Source organism: Antechinus flavipes, chromosome 3, assembly GCF_016432865.1.
Source record: "Antechinus flavipes isolate AdamAnt ecotype Samford, QLD, Australia chromosome 3, AdamAnt_v2, whole genome shotgun sequence".
NCBI classification, from domain to species: domain Eukaryota; kingdom Metazoa; phylum Chordata; class Mammalia; order Dasyuromorphia; family Dasyuridae; genus Antechinus; species Antechinus flavipes.
In genome coordinates this window covers 65,123,602-65,147,670 of record NC_067400.1, presented here as the reverse complement: position 1 = coordinate 65,147,670, position 24,069 = coordinate 65,123,602, and the positions used below count along the sequence as shown (strand labels likewise).

General features: G+C 43.1%; 1 protein-coding gene and 2 long non-coding RNA genes across 4 annotated transcripts in view; 2 read left to right on the top strand and 1 right to left on the bottom strand.

Annotated features, from left to right (window-relative positions):
- Nucleotides 1–24,069, bottom strand: part of TNS1 (tensin 1) — a 251,936-nt gene that overhangs the window by 226,946 nt on the left and 921 nt on the right. The window contains 1 exon segment of the mRNA XM_051983571.1: nt 5,283–5,320. Coding sequence (XP_051839531.1) covers nt 5,283–5,320 — 38 coding nt within the window.
- On the top strand, nt 529–23,218 carry LOC127553117 (uncharacterized). Of its 2 annotated transcripts, none has more exons than XR_007951662.1 (3): nt 529–4,832; nt 6,265–6,375; nt 16,359–23,218. It is a non-coding gene; the product is annotated as an uncharacterized LOC127553117 (long non-coding RNA). The 2 variants fall into 2 exon arrangements; XR_007951661.1 differs by lacking the exon at nt 529–4,832 and adding an exon at nt 5,312–5,690 and having other exon boundaries at nt 16,359–23,217.
- Nucleotides 6,680–10,396, top strand: LOC127553119 (uncharacterized). The gene is made up of 2 exons (XR_007951664.1): nt 6,680–7,707; nt 7,886–10,396. It is a non-coding gene; the product is annotated as an uncharacterized LOC127553119 (long non-coding RNA).

The following is a 24,069-nucleotide window of genomic DNA, read 5'->3' as shown; positions in this document are numbered from 1 at the left end:
GTCTCTCCATCTCTGTCAATCTCTCTCTGTCTGTCTCTGTCTTTCTCTGTCTCTGTGTCTCTCTGTCTGTCTGCCTTTGTCTCTCTGTCTCTGTGTCTCTGTTTCTCTATGTCTGCTTGTCTCTCTGTCTCTGTCAATCTCTGTCTCTGTTTCTGTGTCTCTCTGTTTCTCTGTCTCTGTCTCTCTTTGTCTCTGTCTGTCTGTCTGTCTCTTTGTCTGTCTCTCCTTTTCTCTGTCTGTCTCTCCTTTCTCTCTCTCTCTCCTCCCCCTCTCTTTCTCTTTCTCTCCTTTCTTCCCTCCCTCTCTCTTTTCCCCTCTCTTTCCTTCTCTCTCTCTCTCCCTCCCTCCCTTTCTCCTTACTCCTCCTCCTCCTCCTCTTCCTCCTTCTCCTCCTCCTCCTCCTCCTCCTCTTCCTCCTCCTCCTTCTTCTTCTTCTTGTTCTTCTTCTTCTTCTTCTTCTTCTTCTTCTTCTTTCTCTCTCTCTCTCTCTCTCTCTCTCTCTCTCTCTCTCTCTCTCTCTCTCTCTCTCTCTCTCTCTCTCTCTCTCTCTCTCCTGTGAGAATCGAGAGGCAGGGAATTTGGATAAACATCAGAGTCTGACCTCTCCTGCCCCAGCAAACTCTGTCATGATGCTGCTCATCCCCATTTATTCAGAAGGAGAATGACTGGCATCTACTTAAACAACAATCAGTGGCAAAGTTCCCTGAAATCGACAACTAAAGTTCCTTTTTCCTTTACTGTTCCTTACTCCATAGATTTTAAGACTTTTAAAAACAAAGAAGAAAGAAAATACTAAGGGAAGTTGATCGCATGTCTGTTTGAGACACTAGAAAAGAAACGAGGAGCTGATTCTAAAGTGACGAAAGACAAGCGTTTACATATATCATTTCTTTTCTTTTCAAGTCTCAGGACCAAAATACCTTCGGTCTGGAAAAGAATGAACAGGCGGCTGCTAGAGTCCCTTTATTTCATCTCCAGCCTTTCCTCAGGGTTGCAGCCCTGAGAAGTAGAAGGGAGAAAGGGAGAAGGGAAAAGGAAAGTGAGAGGAAGCTGGTAGAGATAAAGGAGTAAGGGACGATTATGTCTTCCCTCTCCTCACTCCCCACTCCTGCCTGGGAGAAGCAGCTGTTGGAGTCTTTCATTTAACTCTGTCTGCCCTGGCATGAAGAGGGCATGTTCCACTTAATGTAGTTTAGCTGACAGCTTCGACTGCTGCTTCAAGGTAGGAAGAAAAGAAAAAGAAAAGGTGGAAAAGACTTGTGTGGGAGAAAAAGTGTTTTTTCTTAATATTCTTCTTAAAATGTTTTTGGAGGGGAAAAGTGTGAAAGTGTCGGAAGGAAGATAAAGATGGAGAAATAAATTCAGTTTATATGTCGGACGTGAGAGACAGTGCAGCATACTGGTAAATGGACTGGCAGGTGACAAAGAAAGCTTGGGTTCAAACCCTGACTCTAATTCATATTAAATGACCCCTGGGCAGGCTATTTAACTTCTCAATGCCCCCAGGCCTCTCAAGAAGAAAACTTACTTTCTAGTTCTCCACCCTATAACAACAACAAAAATTTTAAAAAACACATCAAAAAAAAAAAAAAAAAAAAAAGATAATGGACCCTATTTGCAGAGCATTTCAAGGTTTGCAGTGTTCAGACTTTTCTCACACTCATTTTAAAGGAGAAAATGTTCTCTGACAGTCTATATGACTTGTCTAGGGTCACACAGTAAGTGGCCAAGTCAGGATTTGAGTCAGCCTTGTACCTCCCAAAGTCCACCCAAACAGGCGAGGGAAAATGTAAATCTTTAACCAGTTGGGTATACACGGACTCCTAAGGGTTGGTGCAATTTGGAGATGAGGCAAAATTCTAGCATAGGAAACACAGAGCCCAAGGAATCTCTTTTGCCAAAGACTCAGAGAGTCTCTGCTCTTTTCTCCATCATCTCCATTCCAAGAGACAAGTCTCTCCCTGTTGCCTCCATGTCCTTGTTCTAACTCCCTCCTACCCATTCTCTTTTAACTGCCAGGGCAAGACCAGGAAAACACAGAAATCAAAAAGAATCTCAGAGGCAGATCTGTGGGGGAAATGGGACCAAACGGAATCCAAGGCCTTGGCTGTGAATCCCAGCGCTGTTGGACGGATCACTCTTGCCTCAGTTTCCTCACCTTTCAAATGTGGTGACTGGATGAGAAGACATCCAAGATCCCCTCCAATTCTAAATGACGTGACCTGCCTAATATTTCTAAAGATGGGAGACAGATCACTCCAGGGGCAGGATGTGTTTCCCAAAGAGGGACTGAGTTAAAGGAGATAGAGAGGGGGATCATGGAGGCAGGAGGCTATGACTGATGAAGCTAAGGATTTAGAGATCTGAAATCCTTCTTTTAAATCCAGTTCCCGGAGTTATGAACTGGGTGAACCTGAGCAAAAACTTACTGATTTGATGCCTAAAGAGTCTGAACTCAAATCTCAGCTTTACTATTTATTACCCGTATGTCCTTAGACAATGGTCTCAATTTACCCATATGTAAGACAAAGTGGCTGGACTAGAGCTTCCCCAAGATTCCCTCCAGCTATTACAATGCTTCCCCTCGCTGGAAATCATTTCCTCATTTGAGGTTAAACTAGAAGATCTAACATATTCTAGATAATGTGAACTGAGTCTTTACTGTTGCTCCTTTCTCTCTTATCCATCCCTCTCTTCACATATACATAAACTTAAAGTATAGACCCAAATTTCTGTACTCTGGGGGTGGTCCCTAGTTGGGTCCAAGTTCTTGCCTTCTAAAAAAAATCCTAAAAGATGGATTGCCTCCTATAATTAAGCCAGACATCCCAGCAGAAAGGAAGTAAAAGAATATATCTGTACGAATATCATTTCCAATTCTGTACACTTCCACTCGGTGACTCAGTTTCCTTCTGCATATCAAGAGTCTGAATCCTAAAGATAGTTTTGTGATGAAGGGAGAATAGATGTAGCAGAATGTAATTTGGGGGATTTCAATGGGATGAGATACAATCATTGACCTAGAAGAGGTGGTGAATTATAATTGAATATTATATATTATATATATTATATATTATAATTGAAATTATAGCATAATGGGTAATAGTAATAATATTAACCCATTTACATGGCACTATACAGAGCACTTTCCTCACAAATCCTATGGTACAGAGAGTACAAGTATAATAAATTCTCTCCTTTACAAATGAGGAACTGAGGTTCTGAGTGGTAACTAGTCATGGCGTAACAGGCCCAGGGTCTTGAACCCTCTGCTCTTCCCAACATGCAGCAGCTATAGGAAAGAAATTACTACCAATGAAGTAAGGATGACGTTGGAGTGGGTGAAAAAGGGAAAGTGTATCATTTCCTTACTGAGAAAATTCTCAGAAAAGGGAACACAGTTTTCAAAATGAGAATTATTTTCTTCAAAAAGAGCTACTCGCTTTCCCTAAACTGAATGGACGGAACTAAGTTCCAGGGAGAGGGAAGATCTTACCTGACAAGGAAGTTCTAACAGATGTTCGAAAATGCTAGTTCTAATGAGAGCCAGGCCCCAAACACAGATCACTAAGGGTTCATCTTTTGAGGGTGAAAGAAAGCTAGAATGGCCTAAAAGCACTATGGTTTCTGGAAATAAATTTGTCAGCCTAGAGTTCTGTTCTGTTGGTCTGTCCCTCTCCAGGTGCCTGTGAAGGACAATAATTATATATTCTAGCTATCCTGCTTTTTCATACTCTTTCACTGTCTAAAAGTTTTTTTTGGGGGGGAGAGAAATTGTTTTTTGTTTTGGGGGGTTGGGTTTTTTTCTGCATCTCTCCCACCCCTGGGGTTGAAAGGGGTGAGGAGAAAAGAGAAGAAGAGATAGGAATGGAGCAGAAAAAAAAAATTCTTCCTGTAATTAGGGAATAGCAGGAGGAAAGGGAGGGCTGGGAAGGACATGAATGGCAGCCCAGGGACCTAGGGATATCTGGGAAATCATCAAAAAGTCAAAAGAAACAGGTGCACCGAGCTTCATGAAGGGGGATTAGTTTGGAGAGCTAAGACAAACAGGAAGATCTTGAAGCTAAGAGTGAAATTCTGTTCTGAAATGGCAGGGGGAAAGAGGAACATGTTAGGAGAACTGAGAGACACATTCCTACTTCCGAAGGAGAAGGAAAGGGAAGGGCGGTGAAAGCTGAGAACTGAGAGCACATTCACTCCTCTGGGTTTGAGAAGTACCAGCAACCCAATCCACACCTGCCCAATACAGCTCTTTGAAACGCCACATTACTTTCTCCGCCTACAAATCTCCTTCAGCGTATTTGTGGGGGCCAGTTTGGACAGGAGGTGAGGCTGGCACACGGCTTGGGGGTGGGAGGGTAAGGTGAGATAAGGAAAGGGACAGGGGAAGAGGCAAAACCTTGCCTTCCAGATTTCCTTCCAAGCTACCCCAAAAGCCATAATCCCTCCCTGTCAACACCTCCTCAGTGCCATTAGCATCACCTCCCAGAGACAAAGCTAGCCCATCAATCCCTCCTGTTTCAGGCCTGGGGAGATGGGCGGAATCAGTCAGACTGACCGGAAAAAAAGACCCCCCTTCAAGTTTCTAAGCTCACTGAACAGGCTTTATATTGCAAGGGAAACTGAGGACTTTTAATATAGGGGCTGGGACAGAATTTAAGTCAGAGGTGGGTAAGGTCAAGGTTTTACAAGGCCCAAGCACTCCTTGCCCACCCTCCTCCCTCCTTCCCATTCGGACTCTTTGATCCCACATCTGCCTTTTTCAGTCTGGCGGCCCAAACTGGCACCTGGAGGAAGGGACACTCCACAGCATCCACTGCTACCTAAAAGAGGTGCTATTTGCCTTCTGACCGTTTTACCCCAGCCCTCTCACCGCCCCCCCACCAGCAAAGCGGAGAAATATCAGCCCAATAGCCTCTCTCCTTCCGTCTCCCCTTCCCTTAGCGCCCCCTCCCCCAGTAGCAGAGCACGCAGGCGTCCCCCCCCTTTCCAGTTGCTTTTCTCCCTCCCCCCAATCTCTGCCTCCGTCGACTGTCCCCCAACGCCAGTTGCGGCTAGGAAGCCCCCGGGTCTCTGGGCCGCTGCCAGCCTCCAGCTGGCCTTCACCTTGACCTCCCGCCCCTCACTCCCCCTCCCAGCCCCGGGCCGCTTAGCATAAACAAAGGAAGGGGGGGCGGCCTGGGCACCGCCCCCGGCGCCTGCCTCCGTCTCCCCCGGAGTCCAGAGGAACCCAGCCCAGCCCTCTCCCCAAGAATTCGCCTCCGGCCGCCCGGCCCCCTTACCTTGGCCTCGCATTTCCGATGACAGGAGAAGCTGCAGACTGCAAGAGAGCGAGACACAGAAAGAAAGTTTGTAGCCGCGAGCTATGAAATGGAAACTCAGGAGAAATCTCCTCCCACCCTCGCTCGCAATCCCGGGAGCAGGAGGGAGGGGAGCGGGGAGCCGCGGGATGGGGAGGGGGCCAGGGGAGGAATGAATGAAGGATGGCTTGTCGGAGCTCACCCCCGAGGAGCCCGGGCTCGTGGGGGCGATCAGAGACCCCGCAGGCGGACAAGTCCCGCGTCCGGCGCGGCTTAGGGAGCCGAGAGCGCCTTGGCAGCGGCTCCTGCTGCTGCGGCGGCGGCTGGGGGAGGGGGCCCAGCTTCCCACGCTGGCCAGGGGCCAGAAGCAGAGGTGGCCGAGGGCCTCAGGTATGGGGCCCGCCCCCCCCCCCCCCTGCAACCCGGACCACAGACCGCCCGCAGCTGCCCATCCCCGCCCCCTCCCGCCACTGCACCTATACCCCGGCCCAGCAGCCCGCCCAGAACTGCCCCGAGATCCCACTCCTCTCTCCCCTCTCCCTCTCCCCTCCTCCAGCTCCTCTAAGGGCTCAACTTGGCTGGGAGAAAATCCAGGCACCGCCGAGAAACTCCCAAGTTCAAGGGGCGCCCCTCCAGCCCCCTCCAAGGACCCAAGTACAGACCTGGGAGCCACTCGCCACACACAATCACACAGGATACCCATAGGGAGGCACCTGGACACAGACTGAGAGACCCGTGCACGCAGGGACGCTGCCCCACAGCACACTTAGACACATAACAGGTCTCCCTTTCCACCCTCCCACCGCCAGAAGCAGGAATCAAATTTCCTAGCGGGTTCCCCTCTGCCTGGAATGTCCCCAGCCTACCCTGGGCCCCCAGCCCCCACCCCCAGTTCCTCGAGGGCCCGGCCCCACAGCCCCAGTTGCTCAGCAAAGGTATTTTGTCATTCCCCTCCTCCTTCTAGGCTCAGGAGCGGAGAGGTGAGATTTCCTGCCATGATTCTTTGGTGTCCATGAAGCTAGACTCCAAGGGACAGAAATGGGGGCATTTGTAGCATGGGAGATTGCTGTTACAGGTAAGGTGAGCCCTCAGAAACTAATTAACCCCCCCTCCCAGTCCTCTGCACAGGAGCTTGATGAAAATCCCTATGTGGATCCACCCCTCAGCCACAATTTGGCTTATCATAACCTTTCTGGGAAAGCTCACTAGCTCCTCTTCACTTCTCTTTAAAATTTTTATTGAAAGATTATTTCTATACTCTTCCTTCTCCACCCCCAATCCCATAACTCTTCTCATTAACAAATCAAAACAGTCAAGCAAAACTAACCAATATAGCAACTGTCTGTTCACATGGGACATCTAGAGTCAGTTGACAGCTGGAGTCAGTCACCTGACCTCTGGATACCCTATTGGTCATCACACTTATTTTGAATTAAGTGGCTTTTCTGTGGGGGGTGTTAAGTTTGTAGTATTGTAGTTACTGTGCATACTGCTCACCTGATTCTAGAAATCTCCTCTATTCATGCAAATTGTTTATGGTTTTCTTCAGAATTCTTTAAATTCATCTTTTTTTAAGGACATATTACTATTAGCTGTGTGGTTCCCATCCAAATTACTTCACTTTTTTCCCCTCATCTTTAAAATGGGTAGAATAATAGCATCTACTTTACAGGGTTGTTTGAGTATCAAGTGAAACAATATATAAATGCAAATACTTTGTAAACCTCAAAGAGTTACTGCAAGTCTTTATTTCTAGTTTTGGTTTCATTTCCCCCTCAAAAAAAGTGCTTTCATAGCCTATTTTGGTTTCTTTTTAGTGGGTTTTCAAAGAGTTTGAACAGCTCAGTAACTTTTCTCAAATAATTCCAAATTATTTTCCAGAATAATTGGGTCAGTTCACATCCCCATCAATAACTTATTAGTATACTTGATTTCCTACACTCTTGAGCACTATTTCCATCTTTTAGCATCTTGATCAGTTTGGTGGGGCTAAGTTATTTTATTTTATTTTACCTTATTTTATTTTAATTTACATTATCTCTTATTATTAATGATTTGGAGTTATTTTAATTTACATTATCTCTTATTATTAATGATTGGAGTTACTCTCCCATATAGTTGCAGTTTGTTGTTGAGTAGTTTTTCTTTTCAGTCTTTTTTGGACAGAAACCCTAAGGACCTGCCCCTCCCAGATCGGTTGGAGGGTTTTTTTGGTTTGTTTTGGGTTTTTTTTTTTTTTTTTGGTTGATTAGGTAAAAGAATGTCCCATTCTTCATGTCCCTAAATATTTAGGGTTTTCTTGGCAAAGATAACAGAGTGGTTTGCCATTTCCTTCTCCATTTCATTTTTACAGATGAATAAATCGAGGCAAATAAGGTGAAATAATTTTCCCAGGATCACATAAATAGTAAGTGTCTAAGGCTGGATATGAACTCAGGCATGAAGCTGTATCACCTGGATGCTCCACAGATAGTTTGTATTTCTTCTCTTGAAATTTTCATATCTTTTGTTCGAATCTTTTGTGCATTTTGTGTATTAGGGAATGCTCTGGGTCTTCTATACTGCTGTCCCTCTCTCCCTTTCAGAGCCCAGCACTAGGACTTTGGCTTCTTTTTTATTATCCGGAGGAAGAGAATGGAGAGAAGGCTGGAGATGGGTGTAACCTGGCCCTGGTCCTGTCCTCCACCGACTATTTTCCAGCCTATGTCCAGTTTCTGTGACTCAGCTCTGCAGCTGGCCAACGTCCTACACTGCTGAGCAAGGTTTTCCTGACCCTGTTGCACCACCCTTGCCCTGCCTACTACTTGGTTCTTCTCCATCCCCTCATCTTCCAGGGCATGCCTCAGAAACTCCCTCTCTTACCCCTCCCCGTCCTCAGCACTTGAACTTCCTTCTCTGACTCTGGGGGACTTGGTGACTGAGTCCCTCTCTCTGCAGTTGTTTTGGACAGAAACCCTGAGATCTGCTCCTCCCAGATGGGTTGGGGGTTTTTTTGGTTTGTTTGGGGTTTTTTTGTTGACTACGCAAAAGAAGTCATTCTCAACCTCATTTCTTCCCTAGTTTTAATCACTGATCGGGCATTGCCTCACTCACACCGAATCCTATTGAAGATCTTTGCTTAAAAGGCCAAGGTCTCCTTCCCACTGCATCCAGGGCCATCTCCAACCATCCTGATCTATATCTTGCCATTGGACCCTGGATGAGTGGAGGAGAAAGTGAGGCGGGTGACTTTGCACAACCCTGCCTCACTTAGATCCAATTAACTTGCATATTATGGCATCAACTCTCCGATGAGTGTGAAGAGAAGGAACTAAAAAAGGATCCAAGCCATCCCATCGTTCCCCTTGCCTTTGAAGGGGATGCCTTCCCCTAGCTTGGACCAGTAAGGAGGGCTCACTTATCCTGGGAAGTTGCCAGAGATGTAGCAGCTTTAGTTTCCTTCAGTTTTCTATGTCTTCATGCCCCTCGAAGTCAGGAGGTTCTCCCTGATGTCAGATTTGTAATCACAGGATCCTAGAATTTAGAACTTGAAAACACCTCAGAGGCCATTTAGCCCACGTCCCTCACGTAACAGATGAAGAAACGGGGGCAGTCGGAGGATTTGGCCAACGTCCGAGCCGGGGTTTGAACCCCAGCCTCTCTGTTTCCACAGCCACACTGACTCCTGCCTCCTGCCCTACTCTGCTGCCCGAGGCTGGCCCGCTGCATTCAGGGCATCTTTGGAAGCTAGATAACAATGTGAGAATATTAAGGGAAGTCAGCCCCACCAGTGACCCATCCAAGAAACACAAGCTGCTCACCTCTGGCTGCTCCCATAGGAAACCAACCACCCAGGACCCCAGAGGTCAAATTAATTGGACTCTAGGGTTCAGGTTCCAGGGATGAGAAGCATGACCAAGCATCCAACCATTCAATCATTTATTTAACAGCTATAAACAACTACTGTGTACGGAGCACTGTGCTGGATGCTGAGCTGAAGCCAGAATATCCTGGCTCAGCATAATCTATCCCTTAATTCTAGGGTCATCCCTCCCTTGATTATTTCCAGTTTATCCTGTATATAACTTGTTTGCATATTATCTTCTCTATTAGACAGGGAATCTCTTGAGATCAGTGACTATCTTTTACTTTTCTTTGTATCCGAAGCAATTAGTTCAGCTCCTGGCACATGGCAGTAGCAAGTGTCAAAGTGGAAAGAGCTATGGCCCTGAAGCTGGGAAACTCCGAGTTCAAATCCAGACACTTACTAGCTGTGTGATGCTGGGCAAGTCACTCAATTGTGCTTGCTTCAATTTCCTCATCTGTAAAAATAGGAATAATTCTAGCAGCACTTGCCTTCCAGGTTTGTTGTGAGGAGCACATAAGATAATTTTTGTTTGGGAAAAAAATGCTTAATACATTTCTTGGCCCATATTAGGAACTGTATAAATACTTGTTTTCTACGTACCTATCCAGAGTTAGTCTAGAAACCAGAAGCGGGAATAGAAGCCGGCCAACCACCCCCGGATCATGAGTTACTTGTACTCAGCCCACTGGGGCCAGCCTCATAACTCACAGATCAATCATCTGGCCTTGGACCACTTGAATCTCACAGGGAGGACCCTGGCAACCCTTGATTAAGACACTCAATTTAGTTGAGCAATTTGTAAATTTAACTGTCTACTGCCCATTCGTTCACTGGCTCTATTACTCTTCATGCCGATTTAGCCTACTTCATCCCCTAATCATACACCAGGACTTCCTTATTTTCCCCTCCTTTCTCCACTATAATTACTATCACCTCCAGCTCTTTCAAGAATAGAGAAATCCCAGGCTACTATGACATGGAAGTGAATCGGATTTAAGTGAGGAAGGACATATCCTCAAACTAAATCTAGAGTCAGGAAAACTGGAGTTCAAACACTTACTAGCTATAGTAAGTCATTTACTAGCAAATCATTTAACTCCTGCCTCAGTTTCTTCAACTGTAAAATGGAAATAATGATAGCACCCTCCTCCCAGATTTGCTGTGAAGATCAAATGAAATAATATTTGTAAAGTGTTTAGAACAATGCCATTCCATAGTAGGTGTTTAATAAATGCATGTTTTCTTCCCACTCCACCTCCCCAGTCTCCTTTTGCCTTTTTAATTGTTTATTCTGAGTGGCAGCATAATGTAGAAAGAACACTGGGCATGGAGTGAAGTAAAAACTTGAGTTTGAATCCTGCCCCTGCTATTTATCAACTGAGAAATTCCCTTCACCTCTCTAAAACTCCGCTTATGAAATGAGAATAATAATACCCATCCTAGCTACCTCATGGGATCATGGTGAAGATCCAATAAGAATAATACACACAAAAAGCTTCCCAAACCTTAAGGTATTTTATATATATATATACCTATTAGTTATAATTAATCTGTCATCCTTTCACATCGCCTGAATCATATCCCTAATGTAATAGCTTGTTTGTATCATTCTTCTATTCAAAAATCTTTCCTAGCTCTCCTGTCATTTACTAACCATGGTGTAAAGTGCTGATCTTGGCCCTCAAGGTCTGATTTCTACAGCCTTATCTCATATTATTCACATTCGACAAGACCCCTCTCCAATCTCTCTTCTCACCCCAAACTTTCCCAATATGCCCCTATCCAGACTTCTGAACCTGGAATGGGTTCTTCTCAAACAATATTCTGTTAGGCTTTAGGTCTTCCAGCAGAGGCTGAAAAGACATTTGTCAGCTGTGGTATGGTTGAGATTTCTTTCCAATGGGGGTTGGATTCCCAGCCAAAGAGCTCAATTTTCCAAATTTCCAATTCTGTTCTTTTGTAATCTGCTGAAGTCTCTCCTTTCATGAAGGGTCCAATTCAGGATTCACCTTCTATACAAATCATATCCTGCCTCCTTCTCTGTCTCAATGTGAAAATCACCTTTTCCCTCCTTCTATTTCTCATACTTTGCCCGGACCTCTCCTTTGCACACTTTCACTTATTCCTCATGTCAGTTTTTATCTGTGTAGGCTGCTGCTCAGTCATATCCAATTCTTTGTGACCCTCTTTGGGGTTTTCTTGGCAGAGACACTGGAGGGGTTTGCCATTTCCTTCTCCAGTTTATTTTACAGATGGGGGAACTGAGGCAAACTGGCTTGCCCGGAGTTGTACTGGTAGCTAGTTAAGTGTCTGAGCTGCATTTGAGCTCAGGTCTTCCTGCCTCCAGCTGCCCCTTATTGCAGACACTGTCCTGTTAGGAGATAGTAAGCTAGTTGAGAAGTGCTGTACTGTGTCTGGATTTTCAGGCCTAGGTTAGAACCTCACTCATCATGGACATTTAATAAGTATTGGGTGAATTGAACTGAGATTCTTCTTCCTTTCAAGGATGTGGTTAATAAAAGGGAAAAGAGGTTCAATGGTATTCCCTTTATGAAAACCTCAGAGATCTAGGGAAAACCCATTTTTGGAAGAACGGCCACAAGGCCCTTCTCAAACCAACCACTGGGTCACACAAGTTCACCACCCCCATGACAACATGGTAGATCCACGGCATCCCAGGGCTTGGGATGGAGGGTGGGAAGGTCGTAGTCCAACTGCCTCTTTTTTAAAAATAAACAAAGAAACTATAGCCCAGAGAGAAGGGACTTGTCCATAGCTACACAGCTAGTAAGCATAAGAGCCAAGACTAAGCCCAGGCATTCCAATGTCAGATCCAGAGCTCTCTCAGCCAAAACCTGAATAAAACAAAGTTCTTATCCTAGGAATTCTAGGTAGTCCCCGAGAGGCCCAAAGCAACTGCTGGAGGTAAATCAGTGTATTCTACCAAAATAAATCACTCAACAGTAAATAAACAGGACCCTTGGAAAGCTGAAGAACAATGAGAGAAAAACAGGGAGGAGACCTCAGAGGGTCCTCCTCTTCCCTCTCATTCCCCCCTCCCATCTTCCTTCTCCTCCTCCACTCTTTTTTCTCTTCCTTCTCTTTTCTTCTTTCTCTTCTCTTTTCCCTCTCCCTCCTTTTTTCTTCTCCTCTCTTCCTTCTCCTTTTCCACGCTCTTCCTTTTCTTCTTCTTCCTCCTCCTTTTTTCCTCTCCTTCTTTCTCTCCTTCCTCTCCTCTCTCTCCTCTCTTCTCTCCTCTTTCACATCTCTTCTTCCCTGCTTTTCTCTCTCCCTTCTCCTCTTCCTCCTCCCCTCCTGTCTTTTTCTCTTCTATTCTCATTTCTCCTCTCTTCATCTCCTATATTCTCCTCTCTCCTCTTCTCCTTTTTATAATCCCTCTCTCTGTCTCCGCCCCTCTCCTCTCCTCACTTTTCCTTTCCTCACTTCTCTCCTCCTCTTCCCTTGGGACTCTGCCTAAAATGACCCCCAAAGGCATACACTCTCAGGTAATACTGCAACTTTACAATCCTCAGTTCCATCATCAGCTGGGCTGCCACATGTTTTGTCTTTGGTGATGGGGGTTGGGGTGTTTGGGGGGGGTGTGATTTCCTGCCTCCTGGGAACACAGGAAGCCTGCATTGTTGGAACCTAAATGGCCCTTTCCTCCTCGGTTCAACCATCGGAAAATGAGCAAATAGCTGGCTTGCACCTGATTCCACTGATAACAGGAGGCTTGGCTCAACCTTGTCCTTTCCCCCTGCGGTCCACTGTCCCAGAGCATGGAAAGACACAGCTTCTTCCCCCCTCCCTCCTTCTTTAGTCTTGACCCATCCTTTCCAAGGCCACTGTCACTTCTGGGAAAGAGTACCGCAGCCTCTGTATGGTTAGCCAAATGGGGAAGGAGAGTACATGGGGGTGGACACTACATGGTTCTTGTCTTCCAAAAGGCTCAGTACTAAAATTGAGTAAAAACACACATGGACATTTAGTGGCTGAACTCCAACCCAGCCTTGTTGGGAGGGCCTCACACGCTGTCCCTCGTGGATAAAATTTTGGCCCCTCTCAGCTTGTAGAGAGATGGAGATTAGACGAAATGTTCTCTCTGGTCCCCACCAGCTCCAATATTCTGCAAACTAGCACAGAAGCGGCTCACCCTAGAGACCCTGGGGAGAGGGGAAGGGAGCTTTGGAGGGGAAGGCTGGGAAGTCACAAGTTCTAAAAAGCCTCACGTAAACTGAGAATTGTCCTCATGCTGCCTTAAAAAAAAAAAAAAATAGGCAACGTGACTCACTGTAACAAATAATCAAATATACCTTTTGTGATGTGAGTAATAATAAAAAAAGAATGTCTTGCCCATATGGAATGCATATATCAATGTATGTCATACATATGCACATGATTATTGTTCAAATGGATGTAGACACTATTGATTGATAAAATACAAAACCACTTAAAAACATTATTAAATTCAGGGTAGATTTTCTTCTGTCATTGTGCATTTTGGCCATTAATGGATAATACAAAGGAAAGAAAGTTTAGTCCTATTGCCTAGGGGGCCTTTAGAGCCAAAAGGACCTCCTCCCACATATACTGGCTGTGTGGCCCTGGCCATTTCATTTGACCTTTCATTGCTCTTGGCAACTTGCTAATGTTATAATCTGAGGAGAAGTTGCTGACCTGCATTAAAAAAAGGAGTTTCCTTACTTGGGAAGTTTCTTCCTCCCCTTTATAAATAAAATCACTATTCTGAGTAGGATAGTTGCATTGAGAAGGTGAGTTGGGGAGGGAGGTGAGGGAAGGAGAGAGGTGGGAGGATGTAATGTTTAAAAATGGTCCTCCATTCAACAACCCCGGCTTGCATCAGATTTACAGGCTCTTTAGGAACTCCCAACTCCAAGCCAGGATTTCCCTCCTATTCAGCCAGATGATCCCCTCCTTCAAATAAAAGGAAGATGCAAATAGACCCCCAGCTTATTCGAAATTCTTGTTTTGAAGTCTAGATTTGGGGGTTTAAATCTTACCTTAGGCACTTACTAGCTGTGTGGCCCTAGGCAAATTACTTAACCTATCTGAGAAATCTCTCCATCTATAAAATGGAGATGGTAATAGCACCTACCTCACATGATTTATGATAAAATAAGACAAAAGCATTTTGTAAAATTCTGAGGCTTATAAAAATATCAGGTGTTATTACTTTTTTCTTTTTTTTAATAATTGCTTTTTCTTGATCAGATGAAGAAACTGAAACTATTTCTAGTCATATGAAAAGATGCTCCAAATCATTATTGATCAGAAAAATGCAAATTAAGACAGCTCTGAGATACCACTACACACCTGTGAGATTGGCTAAGATGATAGGAAACAATAATGATGAATGCTGGAGGGGATATGGGAAAACTGGGACACTGATGCATTGTTGATAGAACTGTGAACCAATGCAGCCATTCTGGAGAGCAATTTGGAACTATGCTCAAAAAGTTATCAAACTGTGCAAACCCTTTGATCCAGCTGCGTTACTACTGGGCTTGTATCCCAGGGAGATCTTAAAGGAGGGAAAAAGACCCATATGTGCAAAAATGTCTGTGGCAGCCCTTTCTGTAGTGGTAAGAACTGGAAACTGAGTGGATGCCCATCAATTGGAGAATGGCTGAATAAATTGTGGTGTATGAATGTTATGGAATATTATTGTTCTATAAGAAATGACCAGCAGGAGGATTTCAGAAAGGTCTGGAAAGACTTACAAGAACTGATGCTGAGTAAAATGAGCAGGACCAGGAGATCATTATATACTTCAATAATAACAATATATGATGATCAATTCTGATGGACATGGCTTTCTTCAACATTGATATGATTCAAATCAGTTCCAGTTGTTCAGTGATGAAGAGAGCCATTTACACCCAGAGAGAGAAAGGCCTGTGGGAACTGAGTGGGGACCACAACATAGCTTTCTCACTCTCTCTGTTGTTATTTGCTTGCATTTTGTTTTCTTTCTCAGTTTTCCTTTCTTCCTTTTTGATCTAATTTTTCTTGTGCAGCAATATAACTGTATAAATATGTATACATATATTGGATTTAACATATATTTTAATATATTTAACATGTATTAGAATACCTGCCAGCTAGGGGAGGGGGTGGGAGGAAGGAGGGGAAAATCTGGAGCAGAAGGTTTTGCAAGGGTCAATGTTGAAAAATTACCTATGTGTATGCTTTGTAAATAAAAAACTTTAAAAAAGCTTTTTTTAAACAAAAAGGAAAAAATGCTTTTTATTTTCAAAATATATGCAAAGTTTTCAACATTCTCCTCTGCAAATTTTGCATTTCAAATTTTTCTTCCTCCCTTCCCCCCACCATCTCCCCTAGACAACAAATAATCTATGTTAAACATGTGTAATTCTCCTATATGTATTTCAACATTTATCATGCTAAGGCTATTACTTTTATTTTTGAATTCTTATCTAGTCTTGTTATTTTCGGGAATTACAGTTCTGTGAATTCTTAGAGGGAAGGAAAAGTATATCTACTAAATTAATTCCATGTTGTAGCTCAGCACCAAGCTTGGACTCAAAGAATGGAGGATGTCACATTTCTAAGGGTGTTTCCATAGGATGAAAGCTAAAACAAGGGGGAAACTGAGGCTCATGTACCTCATGGGATATTTAAGCATCTTCAATTTTCAAAGACCAATAGTTGTTAACTAGAAGGGCTCCAAATCTGCAGTCAAAAGATAAAAACCATACTTTACAAAAAGGATCCTTAGAGGCCTAATCCAAATTTCATTTTACAAATGGGGAAATCAAGTTAAGTGATTTGTCCAAAATCACAGTTTCTAACCAACAGAGTTGGGATTCAGGTCTAAGGTCATAATAATAATAGCTAGCATTTAAATGGAGGTTTAAAGGGTACAAAACATTGTATATATGTTGTTTCATTTGATCTTCAGAATAATCCCATAAGAAGAATCATTTTTTATTTTATTTTATGGAAGAGATTGAGAAATTTAGGATCACACTACTACTAATACTAATAATAAATAGGAACTTAAATGGTGCATCAAGATTCACAAAGAACATTAACTCATTTGATCCTCATAATAACCTTGGGAGGTAGGTGCTATTATTATTATTAACATTTTATGGATGACTTGACCATGGTCACAGAGCTAGAAAATATCTGAGACTTAATTTGAACTCAACTCTTTCTGATTCCAGGTCCAACATTTTATCCACACTGAGCCACAGCTGTCTACCAATCAGAAAACAGCCTTCAATCAACTTCTGTCACTTATTCCCTGACAGTGTAAGGACCTCTCTGCTAGGCCATAAAGAAGTATAAAGTCCTGACTCTAAACTCCAAGCATCTGTAAGTCATTTATGCTAATTCTTCCCTCCCTTCTTTCTTTCATTCTTTCCCTCCTTCCTTTCTTCTCCCTCCCTCCTTCCCTTCCTTTTCTCCCTGCCTTCTTCCTTCTTTCCTTCCTTTCTCCCTTCTTCCATCCACCCCTCCTTTTTTCCTTCTTTCTCCCTCCCTTCCTTTCCTTCCACTTTTCTATCTGCCTCCTTTCTTCCATTCCTTCCTCTACACTCCCTCCCTTACTCCCTCTTTCCTTTCCTCCCTTCCTCAATGCTTCCTCCATGCCCCCCTTCCCTCTACTTCCTTCCTTAAACAGTTAGTTAGTATACAGTGTGCAGATCATGGTGTTGCGCCGGAGAAATGGGAAAGATACAAAGTTGAGAATACGCCTGGGTCCTGCTCTCCAAGAGTTAGTGTTGAGGAGGATGATGAACCAAGCACAGACGCTTAGAATATACAGCACCACTTCTAAGGGAACTTGGGAGGTGCAGAACAAAAATATTAGATAAAGATCAATAAGTGTGAGGCAGTGTGTGCTAAGTGACCCGTGGGCTGTGACTGATTTAGGAATTCGGAGTTAGTCAACCACTTATTAAGCAGCTCCCATGTTCGACGCCCTCCAAGAGCTTCTATGGGGGAAGGAGGAGGGGAAGAGTGGGAGCAAATGCTCCAGAAAACTCAGTAGGTATATAGGCAAGTGCAATGCAGACAAAGTGCTTTGGAGGCAAAGGAAAGCTCCAAAGTGCTCTAGGAATATCGGAGCATGGACAAAGGGAAAACATAAACTCTAGCTCTGCAAGCATTCAAGTCTTGCCTGTTGAAGTCTGAATGACCTTAACCAAGTCAAATCACTTTGATCATCTATAAACAATGGGATTGGTCTAGTGGGAAATAGTAGGGAAAGTTACAGATCAGGAATCGGAGATTTGGGGTTCAAATCTCAACTCTATCACAACCTGAGTGACCTCAGTTTCCTAATTTATAAAAAATATAAGGGAAGGATTGGACGAAGTGATCTCAAAGTTCTGTTCCAACTCCAGATTCCATCATATCTATAAAGCATTCAGCGCATGGTAGGCAGCATTAAAATGCTAGCTAGGAAAATTATTAAATTATTAACAATTAATTATAAATTAATAATAATGTAATTGTTGTTATTTAAGGGAAGACAACTAGATGGCACAATGTATAAAATGCTGAGCTTGGAGTCAGGAAGTCTTGAATTCAACTCTCACCTCAGACATTTACCAGCTACAAAATAGGCTGGAGAAGGAAATGGCAAATCATTCTAGTATCTTTACCACAAAAACCCCTAAAGGGGTCACAGAGAGTCAAACAAGACTAAAAAACAAACAAAACACTCTAAATTCTGCATTTTAGAAGTTAAGAAAGTGAGGTCCCAATATCCCCCAGATAGTAAAGTGTAAAGCCAGGATTCAAACCCAGAAAAAAGGAGGTAACAAATCCTGGCTTTGCTTCTTATTCTTCACTGGGTAATCTTATAGTCATTCTTTAATCTCTCTGGGTCTCAACTCTAAAATAAAGGAACTGGAGACAATTTCTAAAGTCCCTTCTATTTCCAAATCCTAAAATCCAATCCAATAAAATTCCAGTTCTCCAGGTTCAGAGTTCAAAATAAATTTGACTTTTATTTTTGTTTTTGTTTTCATCAGTCCCTTGTGTTGATAACAGATTAGCACCTGTCCTGAAAGCTGAAACTTTTAGAAAGTAACATGGGCCCTGGGAGGTGGAAAGTACTTCTCCAGTATCATCCAGATGGTGGAGGTTCAGGACAAAATAAAAATAAATACAAGGTAACAAAGAAATAAATACATAGCAGTTAGGGGGAAGGCACTAGCAGCTGTGAAGATGAGAGGGGTTTCAAGCAAAAGGTAGCTTTGGGCTGAGACTTAAAGGAGATCAGAAAGAAAGAGAAGACAAAGGGAGAAAGAAAAAGAATGGGGAGAAAAAGAGATGAAAAGAAGAGGGGGAGAGAAAAAAAGGGGAGAGAGAAAAGAGAGGAGAGGAAAGACAGAGAGAAACAGAGAGGATGGAAAGGGACAGACAGAGACAAGAAGGAAGGAAGAGGAGAAACAAAGATAGGAAGAGGAGAGAGAAAAGGAGAAAAATATTAAAGGAGAGGGAGAAAAATAGAAAGTGAAATTGAGGGAGAGAAAGGAAGGGGAGAGATAGAAGAAGAGAGAGAAAACAGAGAAGGGGAGAAAGAGATGAAGAGAGAGGTGAGAGAAAGGAAAGCGAAAAAGACAAGGAAGAGAGAGAGAGAAAAGGAGAGAAAAATACAGAGAGAGAAAAACCAAGAGAAGAGGAAAGGAGAGGCATAGAAAGAGAGATTTACAGGGGAAAAAATAAAAAGAGGAGAGATGAAGAGGAAGAAAAAGAAAAAAAGACTGTGAGGAAGAAAACGAGTTAGAGATAAGAGAGGGAAAAGGGAATGAAGAGAGAGGAAGAAAAAGGAAAGGGAAGGAGGAAAGGAAAAAGAAAGGTAGATAAATCAGAGAGAAAGGAAAAGGAAGGGAGAGAAAAGGAGAAAGAGAGAGACAGAGAGAGAGAGAAACTTGAGATCAAGGAAACAGCCTGTCATGTTCTGAGGACCTTGTAGAAATGTGTCCCTTTTTCCCCTTCCATAATTACAGAATATTTTGTATTTGAGATTTCTACCCTCTCCCCTCCTTAATAAGTTAAAGGAGATGACAAAACATCTTATTAAGATGACCAGGCCATTTCTGACTATACCCCTTTTGATCTTGAGAGTCAAGGAGCTGGGATGGCTCAGTTTAATTGTCATGCTCTTCATCTCTCTTACTTTTTGTTAAAAAGATGAGTTTTCTTTTTATTAATTTTAGATTTTTTTATTACATTAAAGTCAACATTTAATGCAAACACCAATTTACCAAAAACCTAACCAAAAACTGGGATGAATCTCTAATCCAAACTCCTAAATTAGGACCATTTATAAACCATCTATTTTTCACCTACAAGGAGAATAGAACCCAAATAAGCTGAAATTACAGCTGGAGGGAGTGCAGAAAGGTTGATGCTTTTCCGACTCTGTGGAAGAGACTCTGAAATCTCATCATGTTAGATCCTTAAAAATAAGAGAAAACCTCATCTGTCTGGGCTGGAGTCAGCACCTACCAACACTCCTAGAAAACGAGAGGGAGATCATAAGCTTTTGAATCAAAAAGGTCCTCAGAAATCACCTGGTCCAAACTACTCTCATTTTACATTTGAGGAAACTGAGGCTGGAGAGAGACAGCTATTTTTGCAAAATTGAATAAGAAAAGAGTCAGGAGGTTTAAGCTCAGGTCTTCAACTGCTGAGTTCAGCCTTTTTCTTCCACATCCAAATGCACGATGGCCTCAGGGGGACTGAATAGCCCCTGGAAGTTTTAAACAGCAAAAGCTCTGCTTTTGAGAGGACCAGCAAGGACACAAGAAGGAAGGAAATCACTGAGTACAAAATGGAATGGGACAAAAGGTGAATGAGCCCTAGAGAGGTTAGAGAGCAGTCACAGACATATCTCTGAGTCATCCAGGTTAGGAGTCCCTCACGAATGGGCGAGGGACCCCAAGGAACTCAGGATGGTGACAAAGCAAACAGAAAGTTCACCCTTTTCCCCATTCCTCAATGAGAGGCTGTATGTGTGCTGTCCCTTTAATGATAGATATATCCTCCCTGGGGAAAGGTCTGCTGACTAGGCTTCTTGTTGTTGTTATTATTTATTCTTGAAGAGGACCCTAACATCTGGAAGGTGATGACCTGACAAGCAAATGAATTGGATTTAAGTGAGGGAAAGTCACCAGCCTCAATTTCTCCTTTTTATGAGCCATGCTTTAAACCCAAATCACTCTGGCTCTAAACAACAGGTCCCAGCCCAATCCTCACTTAGTCATTGTTTGGATTCTGATGGCTCAGAGTATAAACAGCAATCGTTTCTGTTTGGGCCAGAAACCGAGGGCCTTCCCCTCCCAAACTGACTTTATTTTTTTCACTTTTTTTTTTTTACCTAGTTTTCATCACTGACTATAATCAGACAAACTGAGACCTGGGAAAGACCTTCGCTGGCTGGGCAGGAAAGTGTGGGAAGGGAGAGACTCTGAGGGTCCAACCTGTGTCACTCACGGCCATTTAGAGGGGCAGATCCTGGACTTTAGAGTTGGTTGTCTGGTCACTTTCCTCGTGTTTTCTCTAGGAAACAGTCAAGTCAAGGCACAGGATGACCAGCTTCCACAACATGTCTCTCTACATTGGCTGCCAAAGAATTTAACTAGAGGACAGGGGGCCATTACCCCACCTGTCATGGTAGGGTATAGTGACAGCAGGAATGATGACCAACCATCTGAAGAGACTCAGCCCAATCAGCTAGTATTGTAAAAATGTGTCCATAAGGGCAGCTGGGTGGTGCAGTGCATGAGCACTAGCCCGAAGCCAGGAGGACCTGAGTTCAAATGTGGCCTCAGACACGTAACACTTTCTGGCTGTGTGACCCTGGGCAAACCCCAATTGCCTCAGCAAAAAAAAAAAAAGAAAAAAAAAAAAAAAGGAAAAAAGAAAAGAAAAAAAGAAAAAAAATGTGTCCATCCAACTGTATGTTACATAACTATAACTGAGTGATTTTTTTTTTTCATTCTGTGCCTCGGCTTTCACTTTTGTAGAGCACAGAGAAACATGGGGGGGGGGGGGTGGAATAAGAACAGAAGGGAGAGAAGCAGGAGACCCGTCTTTACTGGGATTCAGGGTCCTGGCTTCTAATCTGTAGGAATTCTTTACTTTTTAGCCACGTAACTTTGATCAAATCACCAAAGATGTGAGTGTTCAGTTTCCTCCTTTGTAAAATATCTACCCCATCTAAGATTTGATATGAAAATGTTTAGTAAACAGTAAAAAGAAACAGAGATATGTAAGAACACTGAAAGGAGACGTTTACCATTGTTATTGATAAAATCTCACCCACCAGAAGGGGCTTGAAGAAGGCCCCTGGGATTCCATTCAGGCTTAAAAGACTGCAGTATGACTCCTTACTACTTGTGTGATTCCTCCTGCCTTAGTTTCTTCATCCTGAGAGAAGGATCTGAGCTACATGACCTCTAAAGTCTCTTCGAGAAGCTGTAACAGTCTGAGCCTGTGTTTGCTTAAATGATCCCATGATCTCTGCCCCAAAGCCAAAACCTCCAGGTCTGAACGTGGTTGGACTGAATGACCTCCAATATCTCTTCCAGCTCTAACACTTTATGACTCTTTACTTGCCAATCTGGAAAGTCCGCACATAGTTCTCCTTCCCCACCGGGCTGCTCAAGAGCCACCTTTCCTGCCCTCCTTCTTAAGTGCTCCTAAGGCTTTTTATTTTGGGGGTTATTTGTTAAGTAAGAGAATCCTTGGAGTTGACTGCTTGGAGGAGACAGAGTTGGAGTCTCCTTCTCTCCCTTCCTTCTAACGGCAAGGTCTCCATACTGAGTAAGACCTTTTGTCGGAAGAGAATCATTCTCCCCATCTCCTTAATGACAACCTCTCCCACCCCCAAAGCTACCACTTCTCCAGCCCACCAGGAGTGGCCAAACCAGCCTGGCCACCGGCTTCCCGGTGATTTCCAGCTTATCCCTGCTGTATGCCGGGCTCCGGTATGAGGGGACTCCTGGAACAGGATCTGGAGCCCCGGATATTTACTCAGGTCTTACTATCCCCCTCGACTGCACAACTCCGTTCTTTGACTAGCTTAAAGTACTTCCTATCCAGGGGTTTCTTAATGGGAGGCTGGTGAGATAAGGTGAGGTGAGTAGGAGCTGGGGGCGAGGGGGGGTGCTGGGAGAAGGGCAGGAGAGGTGGTCCAGAGAGGGACCCTGATGGAGAGACCCCTCTCTCCGGTCTATACAGTTTCACATTAAAGTACTTCAAGGGCCAAAATAATGCAGCCTCTTTACAGTAGTGACGTCATTCTCAGGGCTCCAATATTTACTTCCAATCTCCCCACCCCGACTTTGTGGAAGGACACCGCCACCATATGGCCACTATTAGGTACTGGAAATAAATATCAATACATGACCAGATGCTCTCTCTGTTGTATTGCAATGGGTACAATGATCTTTTTGTTTATAATTTAGGTGGAAAAAATGCATTAAGTGCATATTATCTGTTACTTCCAATTTAACTGGGCAAAAATATATTAATTGCATACTATCTGTTACTTCTAATTTAACTGGACAAAAATATATTAATTGCATACTATCTGTTACTTCCAATTTAATTGGACAAAAATATGTTAATTGCATACTATCTGTTACTTCTAATTTAACTGGACAAAAAGATATTAATTGCACACTATCTGTGGCTTCCAATTTAGTTGGACAAAAATATATTAAATGAATACTATCTGTTACTTCCAATTTAATTGGACAAAAATATGTTAATTGCATACTATGTCACTTCTAATTTAACTGCACACTATCTGTGGCTTCCAATTTAGTTGGACAAAAATATATTAAATGAATACTATCTGTTACTTCCAATTTAATTGGACAAAAATATGTTAATTGCATACTATCTGTGGCTTCCAATTTAATTGATCAAAAATATGTTAATTGCATGCTATCTGTGTCTTCCAATTTAGTTGGACCAAAAAATGTATTAAGTGCATACTATCTGCAGTGATCTTGATGGAGACAAGAATTTCCAAAAATCCTCAAGGAGTTTACTCTCAAGTGGAGATAAATAAACAAATAACTATACTATAAGTTATGATATGGAGAGTTTAAAAAATGAGAAATGCAAAACATTGTGGCTGAAGTAGAAAAAAACTTGAGTTCAAATCCTGCCTCAGTTTCCTCATCTGTAAAATGAACTGGAGAAGGAAATGGCAAACTATTCTAGTATCTTTGCCAGTAAAACCCTAAATGGGGTTGCAATGAGTCAGACAGAATTGAGCAACAGTAAGTCATGGATGGAGTGCTGAAAGATCTGGATTTGATTTTTTGGCATTTTATAGCTGTTGTGACTCGAAGCAAGTGTCTTGACCCCTCTAAACTTAAATTTTCTCATCTGTAAAATGAAGGAGATGAATCCTTGTTATTGTGAGGTTCAAATAAGATAATGTTGGTAAAGTACCTTGAGAACCTTAAATTAAGAAAGAGATCTTATCTCAGAGACTTTGGTCCTAAAATTTCCACCCTTCTTAAGTTATTCAAGTGTTCCTCCCTAATAATCATAATTCAGATATACATAGCGCTGTACAATTTATAAAGTTTTGTCTTATGAGTGTTTATTCCCATTTTATAGATAAGGAAAATGGCTTGGAGAGCTTGAGATCTGCCCATAGGTACCTAGCTAAATGCTCAAGCCAAGTCTTCTGTTCAGTGCTCTTTCTGCTTAAGGAAAACAAAAACACAAAATCCCACCCAGATGTCCTGTCCTCCTACTCCACCATAATAGACCCAGCATGTGATGGAGATCTTTGGGTAAGAATAGGGAGAGGAAGAGGGAAAGCATAACCCTGTTCCCACAAGGGAAGGACTTACCTTTGGCCCAAACCACGAGTGGACCTCCATCTCTTTAGAA